The sequence below is a fragment of the Capsicum annuum genome, chromosome 11 (assembly GCF_002878395.1).
Source record: "Capsicum annuum cultivar UCD-10X-F1 chromosome 11, UCD10Xv1.1, whole genome shotgun sequence".
Lineage (NCBI taxonomy): Eukaryota > Viridiplantae > Streptophyta > Magnoliopsida > Solanales > Solanaceae > Capsicum > Capsicum annuum.
The window spans coordinates 196,775,950-196,795,469 of record NC_061121.1 but is presented as its reverse complement, the minus strand read 5'-3'; the positions used below and the strand labels follow the sequence as shown (position 1 = coordinate 196,795,469).

The window sequence follows — 19,520 nt, the reverse complement described above, 5'->3', positions numbered from 1 at the left end:
CTCTTCCTAATTACCCTAGCAGCCAAAACAACTCTCACCTCACTCTCAAACACCTCTCAGCAACGGAAACACCACCGACGGAAATAGTTCCGGCGAATCCAGTCCCTGCAAATCCTGTGAAAGCATTTTGGGTAGTTTGTGTTAAAAATTTCCCCTTCATATACTTTTTCATCAGTTAAAAAAAATTCAACATTTTCCCTTTAACTCTATTATTAGAGTACTAAGTGAAGAAGGGAAGTTCACTAATGCATTCTTGGTATTCAACAGGTTAAATATATTAGTGCAATTTTCCTAATGGATTTACTTTTTCGTTTATGCTTAAAGCTTGTTGTCGTTCTGGGTGTTCATATTATGTTCAACAAGTCCATACCATTGTTGAAATTGGGATTTAGTGATGACCCAGTTGTGTGTAATAGGTTCTTGAGTGTTTATGCACGGAGGTTAGAAGAGTGTTGGTGTGCGCGTAAGGTGTTTGATGAAATGCCTGGCAATGATTTTTGTTTGTTGGACATTCATAACCTTTTCTGAAATATTCTGCTATATTTTTTAGTTATCAAATCTCCATTTAGAATCTTGTAATGTATCTTTTAAAATTTTGTTTTACAACTTCTTGATATTGCTATTGCTAGTTGTCTTCCTCTGGCAGGGAAGCCTTATTCTGAGATGGGTTTTCTGGAATAATGTTTGGATGTGTAGGTACCTTCATATTTCCACAAAAAGTTTCTGAAACGGGGCACATTCTCTATGTTTCATCATGATTATTGTGAAAATACTCATTTTATATTGATATTTCTAGCAAGGTTTTTTTTAAAAAGAATTGACTTTCTTGTATTGAACCTCAATGTGATGGAGAGAATGAAAATACACTGATTGCCCATTTACTATTTCTAATTTCTAAATCTTTTGTTCTTTTCTGAACGTAGTATGAGCTCTCAAGATTTGTTCTACTTGAGAAAAAGCTACAATATTTTGTGAAGAAGAGGAAGAAGAAGAAGAAGAAGAGAGAGAGAAAGAGTATTGGGTTGACAATGGATTCAGGTGATGCATCCAGATATTCAGCTGGGGTGGAAGATTATTATGAATCTTTACTTTCAACAACTGATGCTGAGCTCTTAAAACGAGCATGGCGGAATGAAAAGGCTGCTCCTGAAATTCTTCAATATGAGACTGCTTTGGTTCAACTAGCCAGAGAACAAATTCAATTGATGGTATGCACATTTCATGTATTTAGGCCTCTTAAATTTGTACCTTGGATATTCTTGTGCTTATGATTTAGACGTCAGGTTTCACCTTATGTTCTATTAGAATTCTTTTCTACTTTAATATTTGTTTGTGTTAAAACTTGTGTTTTGTTTGGCATTATGTGGTGGATATGTGGCTCAGCACGTCGAGAATTACTAGTTGGCATAATTTTAGAAGGGTGTTTATAAAAGGGACCATACTACAGAAAAACAAAAAGAAAATGTTTTGTCCAAGACTAGCAGGATTCAACTGAAGTTTCCGGTTCTGTTTAAATGAATGAGTTTAAACTTTTAGATAGACAAACTAAGTTTTGGTAGGGAAAAATACACTGGACATTTTATTCAATTAGTGCCTAACAGAATTTAATTCTAACATCTGTGTGCAGTTTCTCTGCTATTTGGTGAAGTGTTTGCTGTTAATATTCCTACTGGAGCATGACGTCAGTGGGAATTTTTTTTTCCATTTGCGCACCACGCCCATTTCCTTGTTCGCTCCATTTGGAACTAGTACTTTTACTAATATCATATACAATGTCTCTTATGTTACACCATGTATCTGCATGCTTATTTTAAAGCACAATACTAGGATAATTCCTCATAAAGTATCTGAGTTTACGAAGGACCTGCCACTCAAAGAGGCAAAAGTTAGCAGCAGACTGTGGACCTCAAGCGTGTTTGGGGCGAACCAACTTTACCTGTAACTTAGTCTAATAGTGTTGCAAGAGCTTATTTGGAGGTCTAAAAACAGGAATGTAAATAAAAAGGTACACTTCAACAAATTGCAGAACCATGAAACTTGAAAGAAACATTTAAATTTTGTTTCATCGAAAATATTTGTTGTTGATATGAGTGACCGACTTACAATTAAAGCTGGTGACTCCAGAGTTTAGGAACTTGATGCTACTAAAAAATAAGTTGTTTGATGGCAGTTGCGGATATGATAATTATTTTTCTGATAACCGTGGTGTCCCGGACAGCTTGCGCGCACCTTGACTAATTCCATGGGATACCTGCTACCTCCCACCAACAACTGATATCAACAGATATCAGTAACTCTATCCACCAAGGCTAGAACATATGGAAAGAAATCACGTAGTGTTTTTTTCTATTGGGATTGAACCTGAGACCTCATGGCGCTCAACCCAATATCATTGAACCACTAGGCAACACCCTTGGATGCAATTGCGGATATGATAATTTTGTAGGGTAAAAGCCTTTTTAAGATTGATTCATAAGGAAATTGAAGCCTATGTTAAAGGATATAGCTGTGTTTGGTAAATCACAAATGAAACTATTGGTTGAAATCTAAAACTCTGTGCTATTGGAATGGAAAAGCTGTTTTGCTCTCATCCAAATAAAGGTTATCATAAGGTGTGTTATTGCTGCTACTCAGTGGATTTGAATCCATATCTTCAATGTTTGTGTACAGCATCTGTTGATTGTCATATTCAATTAAGTAGAACGTAAAACTCCTCTGACACTCCAAATCTACATTTCATTTGATGTTACAGAAAGTTTCATTTACATGTTTTGGTATATTGTTCATTTATATGAATATAATTTTTGCTTTAGTTCCTCTGTTTATGCTACTCATTATTAATTTATGCATTTTCATGGTTTACAATGTCATGCATGCTGATGCTACTTTATCTTTGCTCTTCAGGAAGAAACAGTAGAGTAACTTTTAAGAAATGGTGTTGATCCGCTCACTGTATCTCTTTACCAGATGGACCTCAATAGGACTTTGTTTCTGTTAAGATCATATTTAAGAACCCGTCTCCGAAAGGTAGTTGAATCATAATATCTTGTTATGTCTTTGATTTAGGTGAAATTCATGTCTGGAAAGGGCTATAGTTCGTTAAGTCACCAGACTTTCCAAAAAATGTTGTTGCACCTGTGTCGGATTCTCCAAAAATGCACTATTTTTGGAGTTGCCCACAGGAACCCGTCGATATTTTTGAAGAGTCGAGCAACATAGGTTACTGGTAGCATACCTGTTTGTGTCAGAGGATCTCATCTCTTAGCGTGTCGCTGCAGCTTTTATCGCATCTTCATTCATTTCTTAATTATGTTTGACTGCAGATCGAAAATTATGCATTTCACATACAAAAAAATGCTGACTTATGGAACCGTATATCTAAACAAGAGGAGAAATTTGCTGAAAGGTGAAGTTGTTTCTCTTAGTTCTAAATGCTCAATGCACATCAAGCTTATAGTGCTAGTTACATGGGATGATTAGGTGTATTCATGACATGGAGCAGCATCTAGATCAGTCTATTCTCTCAAAGTTGCCTCATGGCTTCAAGTCCCACTTGAAGCAATCTTCTCTAAGTTTGGCAGATGACATGGGTAAGCTTGCGGACTTGAAGCAATCTTCTCTAAGTTTGGCAGATGACATGGGTAAGCTTGCCATACTCCATTGAAGTTGATTGAGTTAAAATTTATCAAGTCCCTTCCCATTTGCTTGTTATTGCATTTTCCTGTGTGTTTTGTTTTATCTGTGTCATTGTAGAGTTAAAAGAGTTTCTGGAACCCCAGATTAATAGTTATGCCTTAATCAGAAGCATCTTGAAATAATAAAAGGTTTTATCACAAAGTGATTTAAATTGTCTACAAGCACGGATCAGCAACTTGATTGTGAATTAGTTTAAGGCATGATGCAATCTGTTGCATTCATTATATCTGTTTGTTTCTTTTTTCACATTTTGGAAATCTCAAATATAAAGACTTTCGAGATTTACATTTGTACTGAAACAACAGTTTCTCTTCTTGTATGCGTTTGAGTTCCTGAGCCACGGCTAGATCAATATGTTATCTGCAGAAGCAAGAGATATTTAGGATCTTTTCAGCTTGATGACAGGCAATCTTCTTTACTTTATTGTCATTTTTCTTAGGAATCCTGCCTATTAATTTTCTATTCTTGACCTCCATTAATTTTCTTTAACGACAGTGGGGAAGAACCAGTGAACATCGAAGCCAATGATTTGTATGCTCTGCCTTACAAGTCCATAAAGCGACTTGTGGAGAGTGGGCTGATCGATCCGGTATGAGAGTATAGGAAAAGGAACAGTCCTATGTTGAGCGGGACTCTCAAAATATGTATCCACACCCATATCAGATCTTCCACAAATGCACTACTTTTGGAGGATTTGAGACACGACCTTCAACATTTCCGAAGAGTTCAAGAGACATAGTGAAACCTGCCCCCTTTGTTCTCTGCTGATCGGAAACTGCAGCTATGCCACAAATTAAGAATTATATTAGCCAATGTCATAGTTTGTAACAAATGTAACATAGGATAATCTCTTTTTATACAATCCTTTTAACTTCTCAAGAATGGTTTCCCCTATTGTGTTACAAGTAGTACTCTCTTGTTTGTTTTGTTTCAAATTGTTTTGTTTTTAAATGACTTTTAAGAAGAAATATGTTAGCTAATAAAGATGCTTCAATTGTTAATGTGAATCTATAAAATTTTAGAGCTTCAGTGGAAATTTTTTCAAAATAAAATTTAAACGAGTCCTCATTTACAAATGAATGTACTTTTATATTCTTAAATAATAATTCTCCAATAATTGTGATAATGGATGCTTAAGGCCATCAAATCTAAGATAATTTTTTGGATAAATTACGTGGTGCGTATAGACTCATAATTATCATGGTCAATATTTAAAATAATTACTGTACATGGTTACGTTTTTCTTTAACTGTTTTTTAATATGGGCTCTCATATACAAATATACGAATTAAAGTAGTTTAGATATCATTTCTAATTAAAAATAGAGATTTTTCTCACCTAAAAGAGGGTACATGGTTACTTTTTTGGGGTATTGTTATAACCACATACACCCAGCAACCAGGGTTGTGCATATATTGAATCAATATAAGTATTCAGATTGATTTGAAGAAATTTGAATAATTCGATTTGAATTATACATTCGAATCGATTTACGAATTTAGTTTTAGAATATTTTGATTTGGTGTTTACAATCAGAATGGATTCGAAAATCAAAATTTACATATGTTAGTCTATCGAAATTCTAATGATTTTGTTGTAAAAGAACATGATTGTCATTCAGAATTGTAATAAATATAGAGGTATCAAGTTGTTAAGTCACATTATGAAAGTTTAAGAGAGAGTGGTGAAGATGAGGGTGAGGAGGGATGTGGATATTTATGAGGTGCTCAACTAAAGAAGTAATTCATCCTATAAGGAAATTGGTGGAATAGTATAGAGAAAGGAAGGACTCTTACATGGTGTTCATCGGCCTAGAAAAGGCTTACAACAAAGTCTAAAGTGAGGTTCTATGGAATTGCTTCTAGGCTAGATGTGTTCCTATGATGTACATTAGGACAATTAAGTACATATATGATGGAGTTATGATTCGATTGAGGACTATGAGAGAAGCTCGGAGCATTTTTTCTAGCTTTGATGACATTGCATCAGGGATCAACACTTAGCCTATTTTATTTGTCGTGTTGACGGATATCTTAATGCAACAAATTCAAGGTGAGGTGTCATGTTGTGTTTTTATTTGATGATGACTTAGCTTTGATTGACGAGACTCATAATGGAGTTAATTCGAAGTTGGAGGTTTGAAAACAAACCCTTAATCTAAAGCTTTAGGTTGAGTAGGACAAATATAGAGTACTTGAAGTGCAAGTTTAGCGACTTAACATACGAGGCTAATCTGAAAGTGAGGCTTGATACAAAAGTTGTCCATAAGAGAGGAAGTTTCAAGTATTTTTGGTCTATTATCCAAGGAAATAGGAAATATTGAGATGTCTCTCACTGTATTGGTGCGGGAAGGATAAAATAAAGGCTCACATTTGGAGTCTTATTTGATAAGAAAGCGCCATCAAAATTTAAAGGCAAGTTCTGCAGGGCAATGGTTATATCAACTATGTTGTATGGGGCAGATTGTTCCCAGTCAAGAACTCTCATCTTCAGAAGATGAAAATTAAGAAAATGAGGATGTTGCGATGGATATGTAGACATATTTTTCATGATCCAAAAATTAAGGATCATGATGGCACTTGTCGCGGCGAACCTCGACAAATAAGCCAATCACCAAAACTGATATGAAATGAGAAAACAACACCAAATTCCAAGGTAAGGCTTCTAGTACGAAGTCGAACTACACAAATATGATAATAAAGGAAAAGTACATAACAACAATACCATAAGTCACCCCAAAATCCAGTGCCACAGTGTAAGAACTAACTAAGTACATCTCGAGGTCAAAATATATAACCGATAGACTAAAAAGGAACATAATATGTCTCTGAGTTTAAAAAGAACGCATATACTAGATGAGAAGAGGTAGTAGATCAATTCTGGAAGTATAAACCGCCTGCTACCTCAAAAATACTCTAAGCACCGCCCGAAATAAGCTATTGTGCGACACACTCGTACCTGGATCTGCACTGAAAGGGCATAATAGGAACGAGTACGGTCCACTTGTACTCATTCGGTATTATTGGCCGACCGAGCAAAGTAGAAAATAAAGTATATAAAATACACACTATAGGCACGTCATCTACAATCAGAAAATGTCCTAAACGCCAGCGCACACTATCTCTACTAACATTTCTAAAATATACACATATATCAAATACAAGTATGAGAAAGGAACACATAGATAGACATCAAATCAAGTACTGAAATAAAACACCAGAAACACATAATGTATGAGATGGAATGAAGATGTTGCTGCTGATAATGATGATTATGTGATATGTACGAGGTTGTCGCACAACCTCTGTATACACCTACCACGCTGTGCTCCCAAGGTAGGACCTATGGGGGGTTCGTCAACCTATATACAATTCAATAACCTATACCAATTCAATATCCATAACTTCTCTCTGGCACATACATCAGCAAATGATTTTTAAAGATGTCATATTTTCTGTCGGAAAAATCAGTATTTCCACAGTTGGTACCAATGTTTCATGAATGTGTATTATATGAGGATGTAATACTAACAACCAATCAGAATGAGAATTTCCAATTCCAACCAATATACCAAGAATATGAGCTAAAATTCATTCAATAAGTCAACCATCCATGATCCACCATAATCCATGTATTAATAGTGTAAGATATAACATAATATGCCATTGATACCATACAAATCCCAACTTAGATAATCTTCACTAAGAATAAAACAACCAATTACATAAATACCAGGCCAATAACATCATATAAGACCCTACACGATCACAGATACCAAATAGTATTTTAAACCACCAAATAACAAAACACAGGGCCCCACACATGCACAAAATACTAATAAATCCATTTTCATGATTAGTTTCCACACTCATACCATGTTTTTATATCAATATTAACGACCCAACCCAGTTTGAAGAAAGTTAAGTCATAACCTACCTCAAACAAAGAAAATCTGGTCTAAAAGCCTTCAATCACAAAAGCCTTCGCCTCACGAACAACCTCAAAATCAACTAAAACATACAAATATAGATCTACGCATCAAAAGAAAGCCAACAATACCCATATTGCTCATTTTGGATCAATGGATCCTCAAAATAGATTTTCGAAAAAGAAGGGTAAATCCATAATTTTGTTCAAAAATATAGTAGGCGTTTGGCCATGAAAATTAAAATTTTTTGGAGTCGGAGTTGAAATTGGAGTTAGATTTGTGTATGGCCATGTCTTTTTGGAATTTTTTTTAGACTTTTGCAAAAAAAAAAAATTAGATGTAATTTTATACCCCCAATTTTTAAAAACTATCAAAATCATCCAACTTAACTAATCTACCAATAAGATATAACCAAATGTAAAAGGAGATAATAATGTTGTCTTTGTTGTTGGTGTTGCATAAAGAGTTGCAAGAATGGATGAATTACGGTTCCATTATATCATGAGGAGATTTTGAGGAAGAAGAAAAAAATTGAAGTTGCCTTCAATTTTGAGGTCTTTCATCAAAGAAAATAGGAAGAAATGGGCAATGTGGTAGTTAGGCATTTAACTGTGGTTGTTTGTTAAAATTAATAGGGCGTTTTTGTAAAAATAAAAAAATAGAGCCATTTGTAACGATAAATAAAGTTAAAATTGAAGTTGGAAACAAAAATAATTTGGAATTGGATTTGAAATTCTCGTGGCTAAACACCCCAATTTTCACTAAAGTGAAATAATTTTTCAGAAAAAAGTGAAAAATTCATATGGCCAAACGGGTCCATATTACCCATGATTAAAGGAGCCTGTAGAAGAAACCCCAAGTTAAAATTGGAGTTTAAATTGATGAAATATTAATTTAGATTTTTCGGGTCAAAATTCTCAAATTCCACAATTGAAATCGAATTTTTAACAAGCTTTAGATGACAAGAATCGAAAAAAATAATTGAAATAGGAATTTGAAGCTTACCCAGGCTAGAAACAGGAAGAAATTGCCAAAAAAATTTAAATCCTAAAGCTCCAAGTCTAAAAATGGTTAAAAAAATCGTGAAAGGGGTACTTAAGGCCACCCAATGCTGCTTAAGCGAACACTGGGCCGCTTAAGCAGCTATCACTTAGGAGGCCATGTGTCGCTTAAGCGGTATCCGCCAAGGCTGGGCCCTTCGCTTAAGTGAACCGGCTGGACGATTAAGCGGAAGGGCTTCGTGTAAGTGGCATTCCCGCTGGCATCGAGGTCGCTTGAGCGACCAACTGACCCATTAAGTGTCCTTTCGCTTAAGCGACCCAAGGGGCGCTTAAACGAAGGCACCAACTAGGTGCACTAGCTGAAGAGTTGAAAAAATTTCAAGTCTCCGTGGACCTCATGAGATTCATCTGGAATCCTGTAAACGCAAATGATCTATGCTACCCTACTAAATTCGGCGCTCCGGACTCAGTGTCGATATCTAATATTCAAAAAAATGTCATTTTAATAAAATTGACCCCCAAGACCTAATTTTACAACTTTTCTAATTGAGGGTCAAATTAAGATCCATAAACTATAAAATCATACCAATCATGTTAAAATCGTCATTCCAGATCTGCTGGCAGTCCGTTTTGTCATCCGACGCATAAAATAATAAATGTTGACTGAAGTGAACTATAATTCCTTTTTAGCCTCCAAAAACTCGCACAAATTACACCAAAGTGCATTGGGAATCATGTCAGTCATCCCTACACCTGAGAAATACCACAAAGCAACTACAAGGAGGGCTGCAATAGTTAAATCACATAGAAATAAATAATTCACAAAAATCAAGTCATTACATCATCCACTACTAAGAATCTAGTTCGTCCTCGAACTATGGGCAAGGAAATACCTGAATGAGTAAAAAGCTGGGAATAACTACCATAAATATCGGACTCGACCTCCCAAGTTGCCTCATCTTCTGGTCGATGTCTCCATTGGACCTTAACCACAGAAATATCTCTAGAATGCAATCGTCTCATATCCCTGGCTAAAATGAAGATAGGCTCCTCAATAAAAGCCAACCTCTCATGCAGCTGCACTGAATCCCAATGAATGACATAAGATTCATCTGGAATGTAATGCCCAAACATGGAAACATGAAAAATTGGATGAAAAACTGATAAATCTTAGGGCAATGCTAACTCATAAGCCACACCCCCAATAGTCCGAAGGATCTCAATAGTCTAATATACCTGGAGTTAATCTTGATCCTCTTCCCAACCCTCATCACACCCTTCATGGGCTACACATGAAGGAAGACTCTATCACCAACACTAAATCTCAAGGCATGAAGTCTACGATCCACATAACAATTCTTCATACTCTGAGCCACTCGAAGTTTATCCTGAATGACCCAAACTCTATCCAAAGAGTCGCAAAGCAAGTCCATACATCAATGTCTAATATCATAAACCTTAAACCAACCAACTGTAGAGCGACAATGCCCACCATACAATGTCTCGAAGGAGCCATCTCAATACTAGAATGGTAGATATTATTATAAGCGAACTCCGTCAAAGCTAGGTGCTTCTTTCACTGACCTCCAAAGACCATAACACAAGCATAGAGCATATCCTCCAAATCTTGAATAGTCTGCTCTGACTGACCATCGATATTAGAGTGAAAAGCTTTGCAAAGATCAACCCAAGTACCCAATTTCTCCTAAAAAGCCTTCCAAAAGTAAGAGGTGAACACTGAACCTCTATCTGATATTATAAAAACTGGCATATTATGAAGATAAATTATCTCACAAATATAGATATGATCCAACCTCTCAGCACTGAAAGAAACCTCAATAGGAATGAAACAAAAAAATTTGGTCAATCAATCCACGATAACCCAAACACTATCAAAACCATGAGAAATATGAGGCAACCCAATCATGAAGTCTATAGTAATCACTCCTATTTTCAATTGAGAATGGGTAACCTCTAAAGTAAAACACCAGGCCTCAAATGCTTGGCCTTCACCTACTGTCAACATAGGCAACAAGCTACAAAATTTGCTACATCCTTCCTCATACCACCCCACTAGTAGTGTTGTCTCAAAGCACTATAGATCTTAGCCACTCCCAAATAAATAGAATACCTAGAACAACGAGCCTCCATCAACAAGAATGTCACACAATCATCTAATTATTGAACATAGACTCGGCCTCCAATCCTTAAAACACCATTCTAATCAACCAAGGATTCCTTAGTCTCACCACTCAACACTTTATCCCAAATCACTCTCAACTCAACATTATCAAACTGATGAGCTTGGATTGCTCCATCTACGAAGATATATTCTCCATGAATGCCAAAACATACCAAGTATCGTAATATCAAGTCTAACCATCTGGTTAGACAAAGACTAAACCTCTAAGTCCAAAGGCCTCTCATGGGTCAAAAGATATGTCAAGCTATCCATGCTTGTCGACTTTCAACTCAAGGAATCCGCAACCACATTAGCCTTGCTCGAATGATAAAGAATATCAAGGCCATAGTCCTTAAGCAAATTAAGACAATGACACTATCTCATATTAAGATCTCACGGGGTAAAGAAATACTGAAGGCTATGATAATTTGAGAAGATCTCATAATGGTCCGATACAAATAGTGTCTCTACATTTTCAAAGCAAAACCAACCACGCATAATTTTGAATCATAGGGTAATTCTTCTTATGGGAATTAAACTGACGAGAAGCATACGCAATCACTTTACCCTCCTGCATCAACACAATACCTAACCCAATGCATGAAGCATCACAAAAGACAATAAAACCCATGCCTTCCTTGGGCAAAGTCAAGATATGAGCTTATGTCAATAAATGCTTAAGCTTTTGAAAGATCGCCTCATAAGCATCAGACTATTGAAAGGAAATCTTCTTCTGAGTCAACTTGGTCAACAAAGTTGCAATAGATGAAAAATCCTCAAAAAAGCACCGATAGTATCTGGCTAAACCAATAAAACTCCAAATTTTGATAGGAAAAGTAGGCCTAGCCCAATAATAAACTACTACAACCTAGGTCGGATTAACTATTTTACCATCCTTGGTCACCATATGACCTAAGAAAGAAAGAAACTACAACCAAAGCTCATACTTGGAGAACTTGGTATACATCTTCTCTTCCCATAATCTCTAAAGTACAATCTGCAAGTGCACCACATGGTCGGCCTCACTCTTGGAATAAACTAAGATATCATCTATAAATACAATAACAAAGAAGCTGAGGACACTCGGTTCTCGACTCCATGAATGTGGTTGGGGTATTAGTCAACCTAAAAAATATGACCAAGAACTCAAAATGACCATACTGAGTTCAAAAAGTTGTCTTTGGACTATCTGAAGCTTTAATCCTTAACTGGTGATACCTAGACCTTAAATCAATCTTCAAAAACACCAAAACAGTTTGAAGCTGATCAAATAAATCATTAATATGAGGGAGAGGATACTTATTCTTAATCGTCACCTTGTTCAACTGCTGATAATCAATACATGTATGCATAAACCCATCCCTTTTCTTCACAAACAAGACAGTACACTAATTTGAATAAATCCCTTATCCAACAACTCCTGCAACTAATCCTTTAATTTCTTTAACTTTATTGGGGCCATCATATAAGAAGGAATAGAGATAGGCTTGGTGCTTGACTCTAAATTAATAGAAAAGTCAATATCACAATCCAGAGGCATACCAGGAAAATTCTTAGGGAAAACATCTATGAACTCACGAACAATATGAACAAAATTCAAAGGGGGTGGGGAAACAATACTAGTATCACAAATACCGGACAAATAAGACAAACATCCCCTCTCTACCAAATGTTGAGCCTAAAGGAAAAACATATCACTTGGGAACCTAATGAAGCACACCCTTCTTAGTTATCCTTGGAAAACGCTGTGAAGCAAAGGTCACAATCATAGCATAATAGTCTAGAAAAATATGATAAGGAGCTAATCAATACATACCCAAGATGACATCAAAAGCTATCATATCTGATCTACCCAAGTCTCACACCCCTAAAAAGTCAAAACACAAGATTGATGCATCTAATGCACTACTAAAGAGTCTCATATAAGGATATATACATGGATAGGAATGGCAAGAGGCTCGCTAGTAGAATCAAAACCTAAAGCAAAATACTCAGCACATAGGAGAAAGTCAACCTCAGATCAAATAATACAGATGCATATCTAAAATAAATAGGATGATACCTGTGATTATAGCGTCAAAAGCCTTTGCCTCTGGTCTATAGGTATAACATAGCACTGTCCATAACCACCACCTGAATGAGTATCCCCACGAACACAATCACTGGCACCACTACTCTGCCTCGTGCACCTCTAGAAGAGCCTCTACCTCTCATTACTGATATAGGAGCAGGCCTAAAAATACTGTGGGGTCATTTCTTGGCCAAATGGACAACCTCATCACACATAAAGCAAACTCTGTGGCCCAACTCAATAGGGGAAGGTACAACTGAGCTAAAATAACCACTCAAAGTGGATGAACCAGGAAACCCGCTACCTAAATCTTGCAAAACTACCTATATAGGTCTGTCATGATACTTACAAGAGCCTCTAAAATCTTTGCCTCTAGGAGTATGACTAGTGAACTCACTTTGATGGTGCTCCCTCTTTATGCCTCCCTAAGATATGCAAAGAATATACTCAGTCATCTTCGCATGATCTACTATACTCTGAAATGATGCCTCTAAAACTACCATCGGGGAAGTAGCATGCTAAAGTAAAACATTCAACCCCTTTATAAGATTTTAAATCTTATTAGACTCGGTGGCTATGCAAGCATAAGAATATCTAGATAAGGTATGGAACCATGACTCATACTCCACAACAGTCAGTAGTTAGAGTTAGTTGGGGATTTATCCCATCAACTCCTTGTTCAGACAGTAGAGGCTTTTCAGACTAGAGTATTTCAGACAGAGATTTCAGTATTCAGTATTTATTTTCAGTTTTGAACCTTATAGCAAATTTCTGCCAAATTTTTGCATTATCACAGTATTATTACTCAATTATTACAGCAGGTACCAATTATTGTTTAGCTTGGGGTCTTTCGAGATTATGAGCATCATGTAGCGTCCGTGGTACAGACTCGGGGCATTACAAAAACCCTTGCCTGAAGCTCTTAGGGTGTATATAGGTCAAATTTTATTATTAGGCTTTAGAGTGATCAATCAATTGGTCTAAGCTTTACTTCTTCTACCACCTCAAAGGTGAGGAATCGTTGGAGGAGTAGGAGTAACACATCAATATAAATAAACTTCTTATGACAAAACTTTAATGCAAGATCTAGAGCATGAAGGAATAAAAGATTTTTTCTTAATTGTTCATAGTCTCATAGACTCTTTATTCTTAAAATTAAGGACAAGCTGGTTGTTTTATTGGAAAGAAAAAGGCCCATTACCAGATCAAGGGCCATAAATCCCAAGAACCGACAATGGAAAAATAAAAAAACATAATTAAATTGGTCCAAATAAGGAAATAACAAGAATAGTGCAAAAGCTAAATCAAAAATTAAAAAAAATAGGTAGCTATATCGATTGTCACTTCCATGGTGTGACAACATATTCCATCATTATTAAAACACACCTCATTATGGGTGCGAGTTATAGAATTTTTTGAAAAGATAGTCTTAAACTTGTATGGAAAGATGGCTAAATTTTAAAATTCAAAATTTTTGGGTCGAGCTAACATCATCCTGCTATAGTGAAAATTTTCACACTATAGCAGCATCGCCATAGCCGCCAGTAGATTGCTAAAATGGGATAATGGGATAAAAAACTCTAGTGCATTTATATTATTTATCTTTTCTCCTCTTTAGTTGTAAAAAAATAAGGTTTGCTCTTAAAAACCCTCCTAGGTTTACCTCATAGCCTTGTAGTAATAAAAATGAGGGATTTTGCTTGAATAGGATAAAGCCCATAGTTTTCTCATTAAATTTAAGTTGGAATTCACTTTTACATAGACAAAAGCATGCGTTCATGCCTCCATACCAGTTGTTTGGCATCTAAGTAGACGAGGTTTAACCGAGTATTTTTTACTTTGGTTATAAAGCATAAGCCAATTAATGTGTATAGAGAAAAATATGGGATAAAATAGACAAAAACCCAGTTAATTGGGTGGAAAATTATTGTTACTTTGTAATATTAAAATTGTCCACTAATTAATGTGTATATCTTATAGTTCTTCATCCTTGCATGTTTAAAAATGGTGTTATACCCATAAAATTAGGTTAAACTTATTAAATTCCTAAATTAGAAGTGGTTAGTATTGGTGGATTTCAAAAAATCTATGGTGGTAACAAAAGGAATGAGATATTGGCAAGTTATCAATATTAGGGTGAACGATTGGGGGTGTATTATGGCACAGGTCATATATGCAAACAGTAGGTGATGGTTTGATTTAGTTCAAATCCAATTTATTTTATATGTGTATGATACTTATTCTTTCATAGTTCTTGTTACAATAATGTTCAGGAAAGGTGAATGACTGTTTGATTTCCTATGTGTCAATTACGTGCAGTGAAATTAAATAAAAGGCATGTTGAGTTTTACAAGTGTTGTTTAATTTATCATTGTGGTTGCCATTATTGTGGTATTTATCATTATTGTGGGATATATTGGTATTTGGACATCTTCATGAGATTTTTATTTTATTATTATGAGATGTATTAGTAATTGGACATCTTTATGGGATTGATTGATATAAGTTTGGTAGACACTAGATGTTTGGGATTTTGGTACTTAGGCAAGATCTTGTCTCCAAGAATATCCTTACTCATAAAACTTTGGATAGAAAGACTAGATGGAAAGATGGAAAACCATAGGAGCTTACCTGTCTGATTTCCAAATCGAATTATTAGCTATACAGACTAAATTATACTGAAAGTTATACTCAACTGGAGTATTTCTTCAACACTCTTTTTAAGAAACTCTAATAACATTAGGGAGTAAAGAATTTTGGGCATGATCTGAATAAGATATCTGCGTAAGGAATCACAACATGGCTACAACTCTATAATCATGGATTATGGGCCTATGAAACATAAGCTAGGATAGAATCACTCTTAGGCAATACAACTGCTAACTTTCAAGCTTAGCTATATGTCTCAAACACTCCCTCAACTATAATTCTCCTCTTAAATACTATACTTATTGATTCAACTTGTAATTCTCATATGGGTATTGATAACTCCATCTACTAAAGTTTGAGCTAAACTAAATTCTCTCACCATGTTCAAGCCTACTCATAGTCACAAGGTACCACACATAACATTATAATAATAGTGTAAACCACGGATTCAATATCCTATGTGTTTTCAGAGCTCTTATCTCAAGAATATTACTCCTTAAAACTTCAACCACTTATTAAGAATTCACTAACCCACAATATGTCCATCAACTTCTACACCTACATGACATTCAAGCCTGTCACTATAACCGCATATAACCTTCTAGGCAACTAACCGACCTGGATTCTCTAATATCTCTTGTCAATAACAACTTTCATGCACTATCCCCGATAAAACACATATAGAATTCTCAACTAACCATGACATGTACCAAAAGATTTACTTTAATATTCCTTCAATCTTATAGCCTTAGGTAAAACAAGCATACAACAATCTTTCCCTAATAAGGAATATTTACTATCTCCCATCTCAACAATTACTCATCACCACTATCATTTTATAAGAAGAGGTCACTGAAAGGTTAAAACTGATATCCTGAAGCATAAAGAACACTATGTATAACTTTAACACTTAACTAAGGCCTGAGGGTTAGAGTATTAAAGGCATGAATTCATTAAAGAGATCTAATCTGAGGGAATATCTGGGTTTCACTGATCATTAAGAGTGTACCATGAGTTTTGGGAACTGAGCATACTGTAAAGCATGAGTACATGAGTCATGAGATGCACTTGAGTTTAGAGTTCATAAATTCACGGAATATGATTTGTACTACTGAGTGAACTGGAACTCTTTATACTAGGAACTGGGAGCATACATGATTCTCTACATAAAGTGCACAAATATGAGCAATGATCATAGAGCTGACTTGTGAGGCTTGAGTAGATGTTGTGATAACTGAAGTACAACAATTCACACTGAGATAAGAATGGGTCGGGTATCTTCCTCCCCTACTGTTGTTCTACAATATACTGGCATCACTACCAAAATCTGAGAGTCTGACTTGGTTCGTTATTTTATTATGTCCCCCTTAGATTTAAGCCATTATTCTAAGTTTGTGGACCACTTTTATACACTCTATACTGAATTTCAACCACTCTACTCTAGAGTATGACATATAATGATACACATAAAATAATAAACTCACCCTAAAAGACTATCTCTTAAAGTGTAAAACCCACTGCTAGTACTTTCTTCTAGGATAAAACTCAACTTTTGATTGCCCCAATAGTCATCATATAATAACTTAAACACTTACTGATTTATAATCTCTAGGAGTATAACCCTACCCTAAGTTCTCACTATCTAGAATTTCAAACGCTTCTTTCTATTTGCTCAATCATCTAGGATTCAAAATTAGATCCTAACTCTTAACATGGATATCCACAAAACTTCTCATAAACTAATACCCACTCATTACTACTGGATAGGAATCATGAAACACTAATCCACACAAAATTGTATGAATATACTCAACCTTAACAAGCTCTTCTATCATTGTGGTCACTGCTTAATCTCTATCCTGACTAAAGCATTAACATAATCTAAGTCTCCATTAACATGAAAAATCTCTCTTAAAGTGCTATTAAAAAAACTACACAACACCTTTCTGGCTCCATGAATACATTATCCACTAAAATTAGATAAAAATTATCCCCACTTTACTATTCTTAAACTTCTGGGTTCATTCTTTTAACTCTAAGTTATATGATACCATAGGATTTGGAGAAGGGATTTGAGGTCACATATGACTTTGACGTAGTGCACGATTTTTATGGACATAAATAAAATATTTTAAACTTTGGAAATTAAAGACACTGATGGGATATTTTTTGATCAAACATGTAATCCCGTAAATATTTGTGGGGGCTACCTGAGAAAACTATATTAGTAGGAATTTAAGCTTGAGTATTTTTTTTACCTCAAGAATGAGGCAGAGTTGGCATGAATAGAGCATAATGAGAATCTGTATAAGTTTCTCAGAGAACCTTTCTAAAATAGGATTTGAGATATGAAAGAAGGGAGACATTTCTGAAATGCCCTGTAGCCTCTTGAAGAAAAGTACAGACATCTCTATACCATTTTGCAAGGCTCTACTAGACACGACCTCATAGACACCCTAGGGCACTTGAACCTTGGGCTCTGATACCAAGTTTGCCATGACCCAAGGCTACCCTATAGTCGTAGCAAAGTGCTTAGAACCACAAGTGATCTCAAGCTAACCTATGTATTGGCATGATATTTGAGCAACTGATTTATAATATAAATAAAAGTTAAATTTGCTGAGCGAAAGCATACTCATGAGATAATATGAATGAATGTAATACTAATAAAGTTTACAACCTGATAAATCTGAAGAAAGAACATGAATTACATTTCATGACTCTGACCGACTATCTATGAAGCGTCTACTATACTGACTATAGATAGCTGGGACATGCCTCCAACTACCACTAATCAATACATATGGATAATCAAAATACATCACATGAACTGCAATGGATTGGAGATCTGAAATAAGGGAACTCATCACCTGCTGGTTGAATGTTGAGAATTGTATGACCCTGATGTGTTGACTATATCTGGTACCTACATTATGAAGAAATGTAGCCACAAATGCATATATGTAGTCAGCACGTTGGAATGTACTAAGTATATGGAGACATGCACTAAATCATGGAAATATTTAAAACATACTTTAAAATTGAGGACATAAGTTATTTGTTGAAACATACATTTAAAACATGGTTATACGTGAAAACAGTAAGTCATAGTGAGATTTATAAATCATGAATTAAAAATAATTCAGTAAGCTAGGAAGTGGTAAAACATGAATACTGTATGTAAATCTTATGTAAACCTAAACATGTTGTAAAATTGAACTGAGGGTCATGTATAGCTACTGAACATGAAAACATGAACATGTAAAACTGAGAATACATGACCAAGCATAAGCATGTACTAAAATAATATGTAATCTGAATGACTGAATCACTGTTATCTGCATAACTAGATAACTGAGATATGTATAACTGAATAATTGATATTTGTATACTTGGTCATGCAAACCTGAACTGACCTACTCTGAATACTGTACTGACACTGTGGGAGCTAACTACAACTGACATGCCCTACTCTGAGCTATCGGGATCTAACTTGTAACCCCAGTTAAAAGGGTATTGGTTCCTTTCCAGGGGTACCAACACATGACAGAAAATATGGATCCACAAGGCTGATGTTCTGAAGGACTAGGGTGTCATGCCTAACTGCCATAGGTCTGGAACTTAAGGAATGCTACTAATGACTCATGCCTAACTAGCGAAGGAGCCATGTTCCCTGTATTCATTCGGTGTTAAGTGTTACTCCCAACTGAATATGTAACACCCTAAAATCTCATCCCGAGATGTCACACGGTGCTCAAGGCTACGAGTAGCCCCAAGCTAATCCTTTAAGCCTACTACTAAATCTGGAGCTTACATCAAGATAAACTGAAAAGCAATAGTACTGTATTATATCAAATCTGAACTAAAATAAACTGAAAACACTGTCTGAATGACAAATACTGAAAGTCTGGAAATCAACTAATAGTCCGACAGGCCTCTACTACTTAAGAACTAGAGAGCCATTGGGACAGACCCCCCAAATGACTCAGACTA

The 19,520-nt window shown here is 35.6% G+C and overlaps 1 protein-coding gene across 4 annotated transcripts; it reads left to right on the top strand.

Annotated features, from left to right (window-relative positions):
* The first annotated feature begins 14 nt into the window (after positions 1-14).
* Positions 15-4,601, top strand: LOC107852729. 4 transcript variants are annotated; one of them, XM_047399189.1, is made up of 7 exons: positions 15-267; positions 924-1,208; positions 2,905-3,027; positions 3,324-3,406; positions 3,481-3,590; positions 4,026-4,101; positions 4,192-4,601. In XM_047399189.1, exons 3-7 carry the CDS (start codon positions 2,968-2,970, stop codon positions 4,289-4,291), a joined length of 429 nt encoding a protein of 142 aa, XP_047255145.1. In that variant the 5' UTR covers positions 15-267; positions 924-1,208; positions 2,905-2,967; the 3' UTR covers positions 4,292-4,601. The 4 variants fall into 4 exon arrangements, with proteins under 4 accessions (XP_047255145.1, XP_047255142.1, XP_047255144.1 ...); XM_047399186.1 differs by having other exon boundaries at positions 16-267; positions 3,481-3,641; XM_047399188.1 differs by having other exon boundaries at positions 26-131.
* The last annotated feature ends 14,919 nt before the right edge of the window (positions 4,602-19,520 follow it).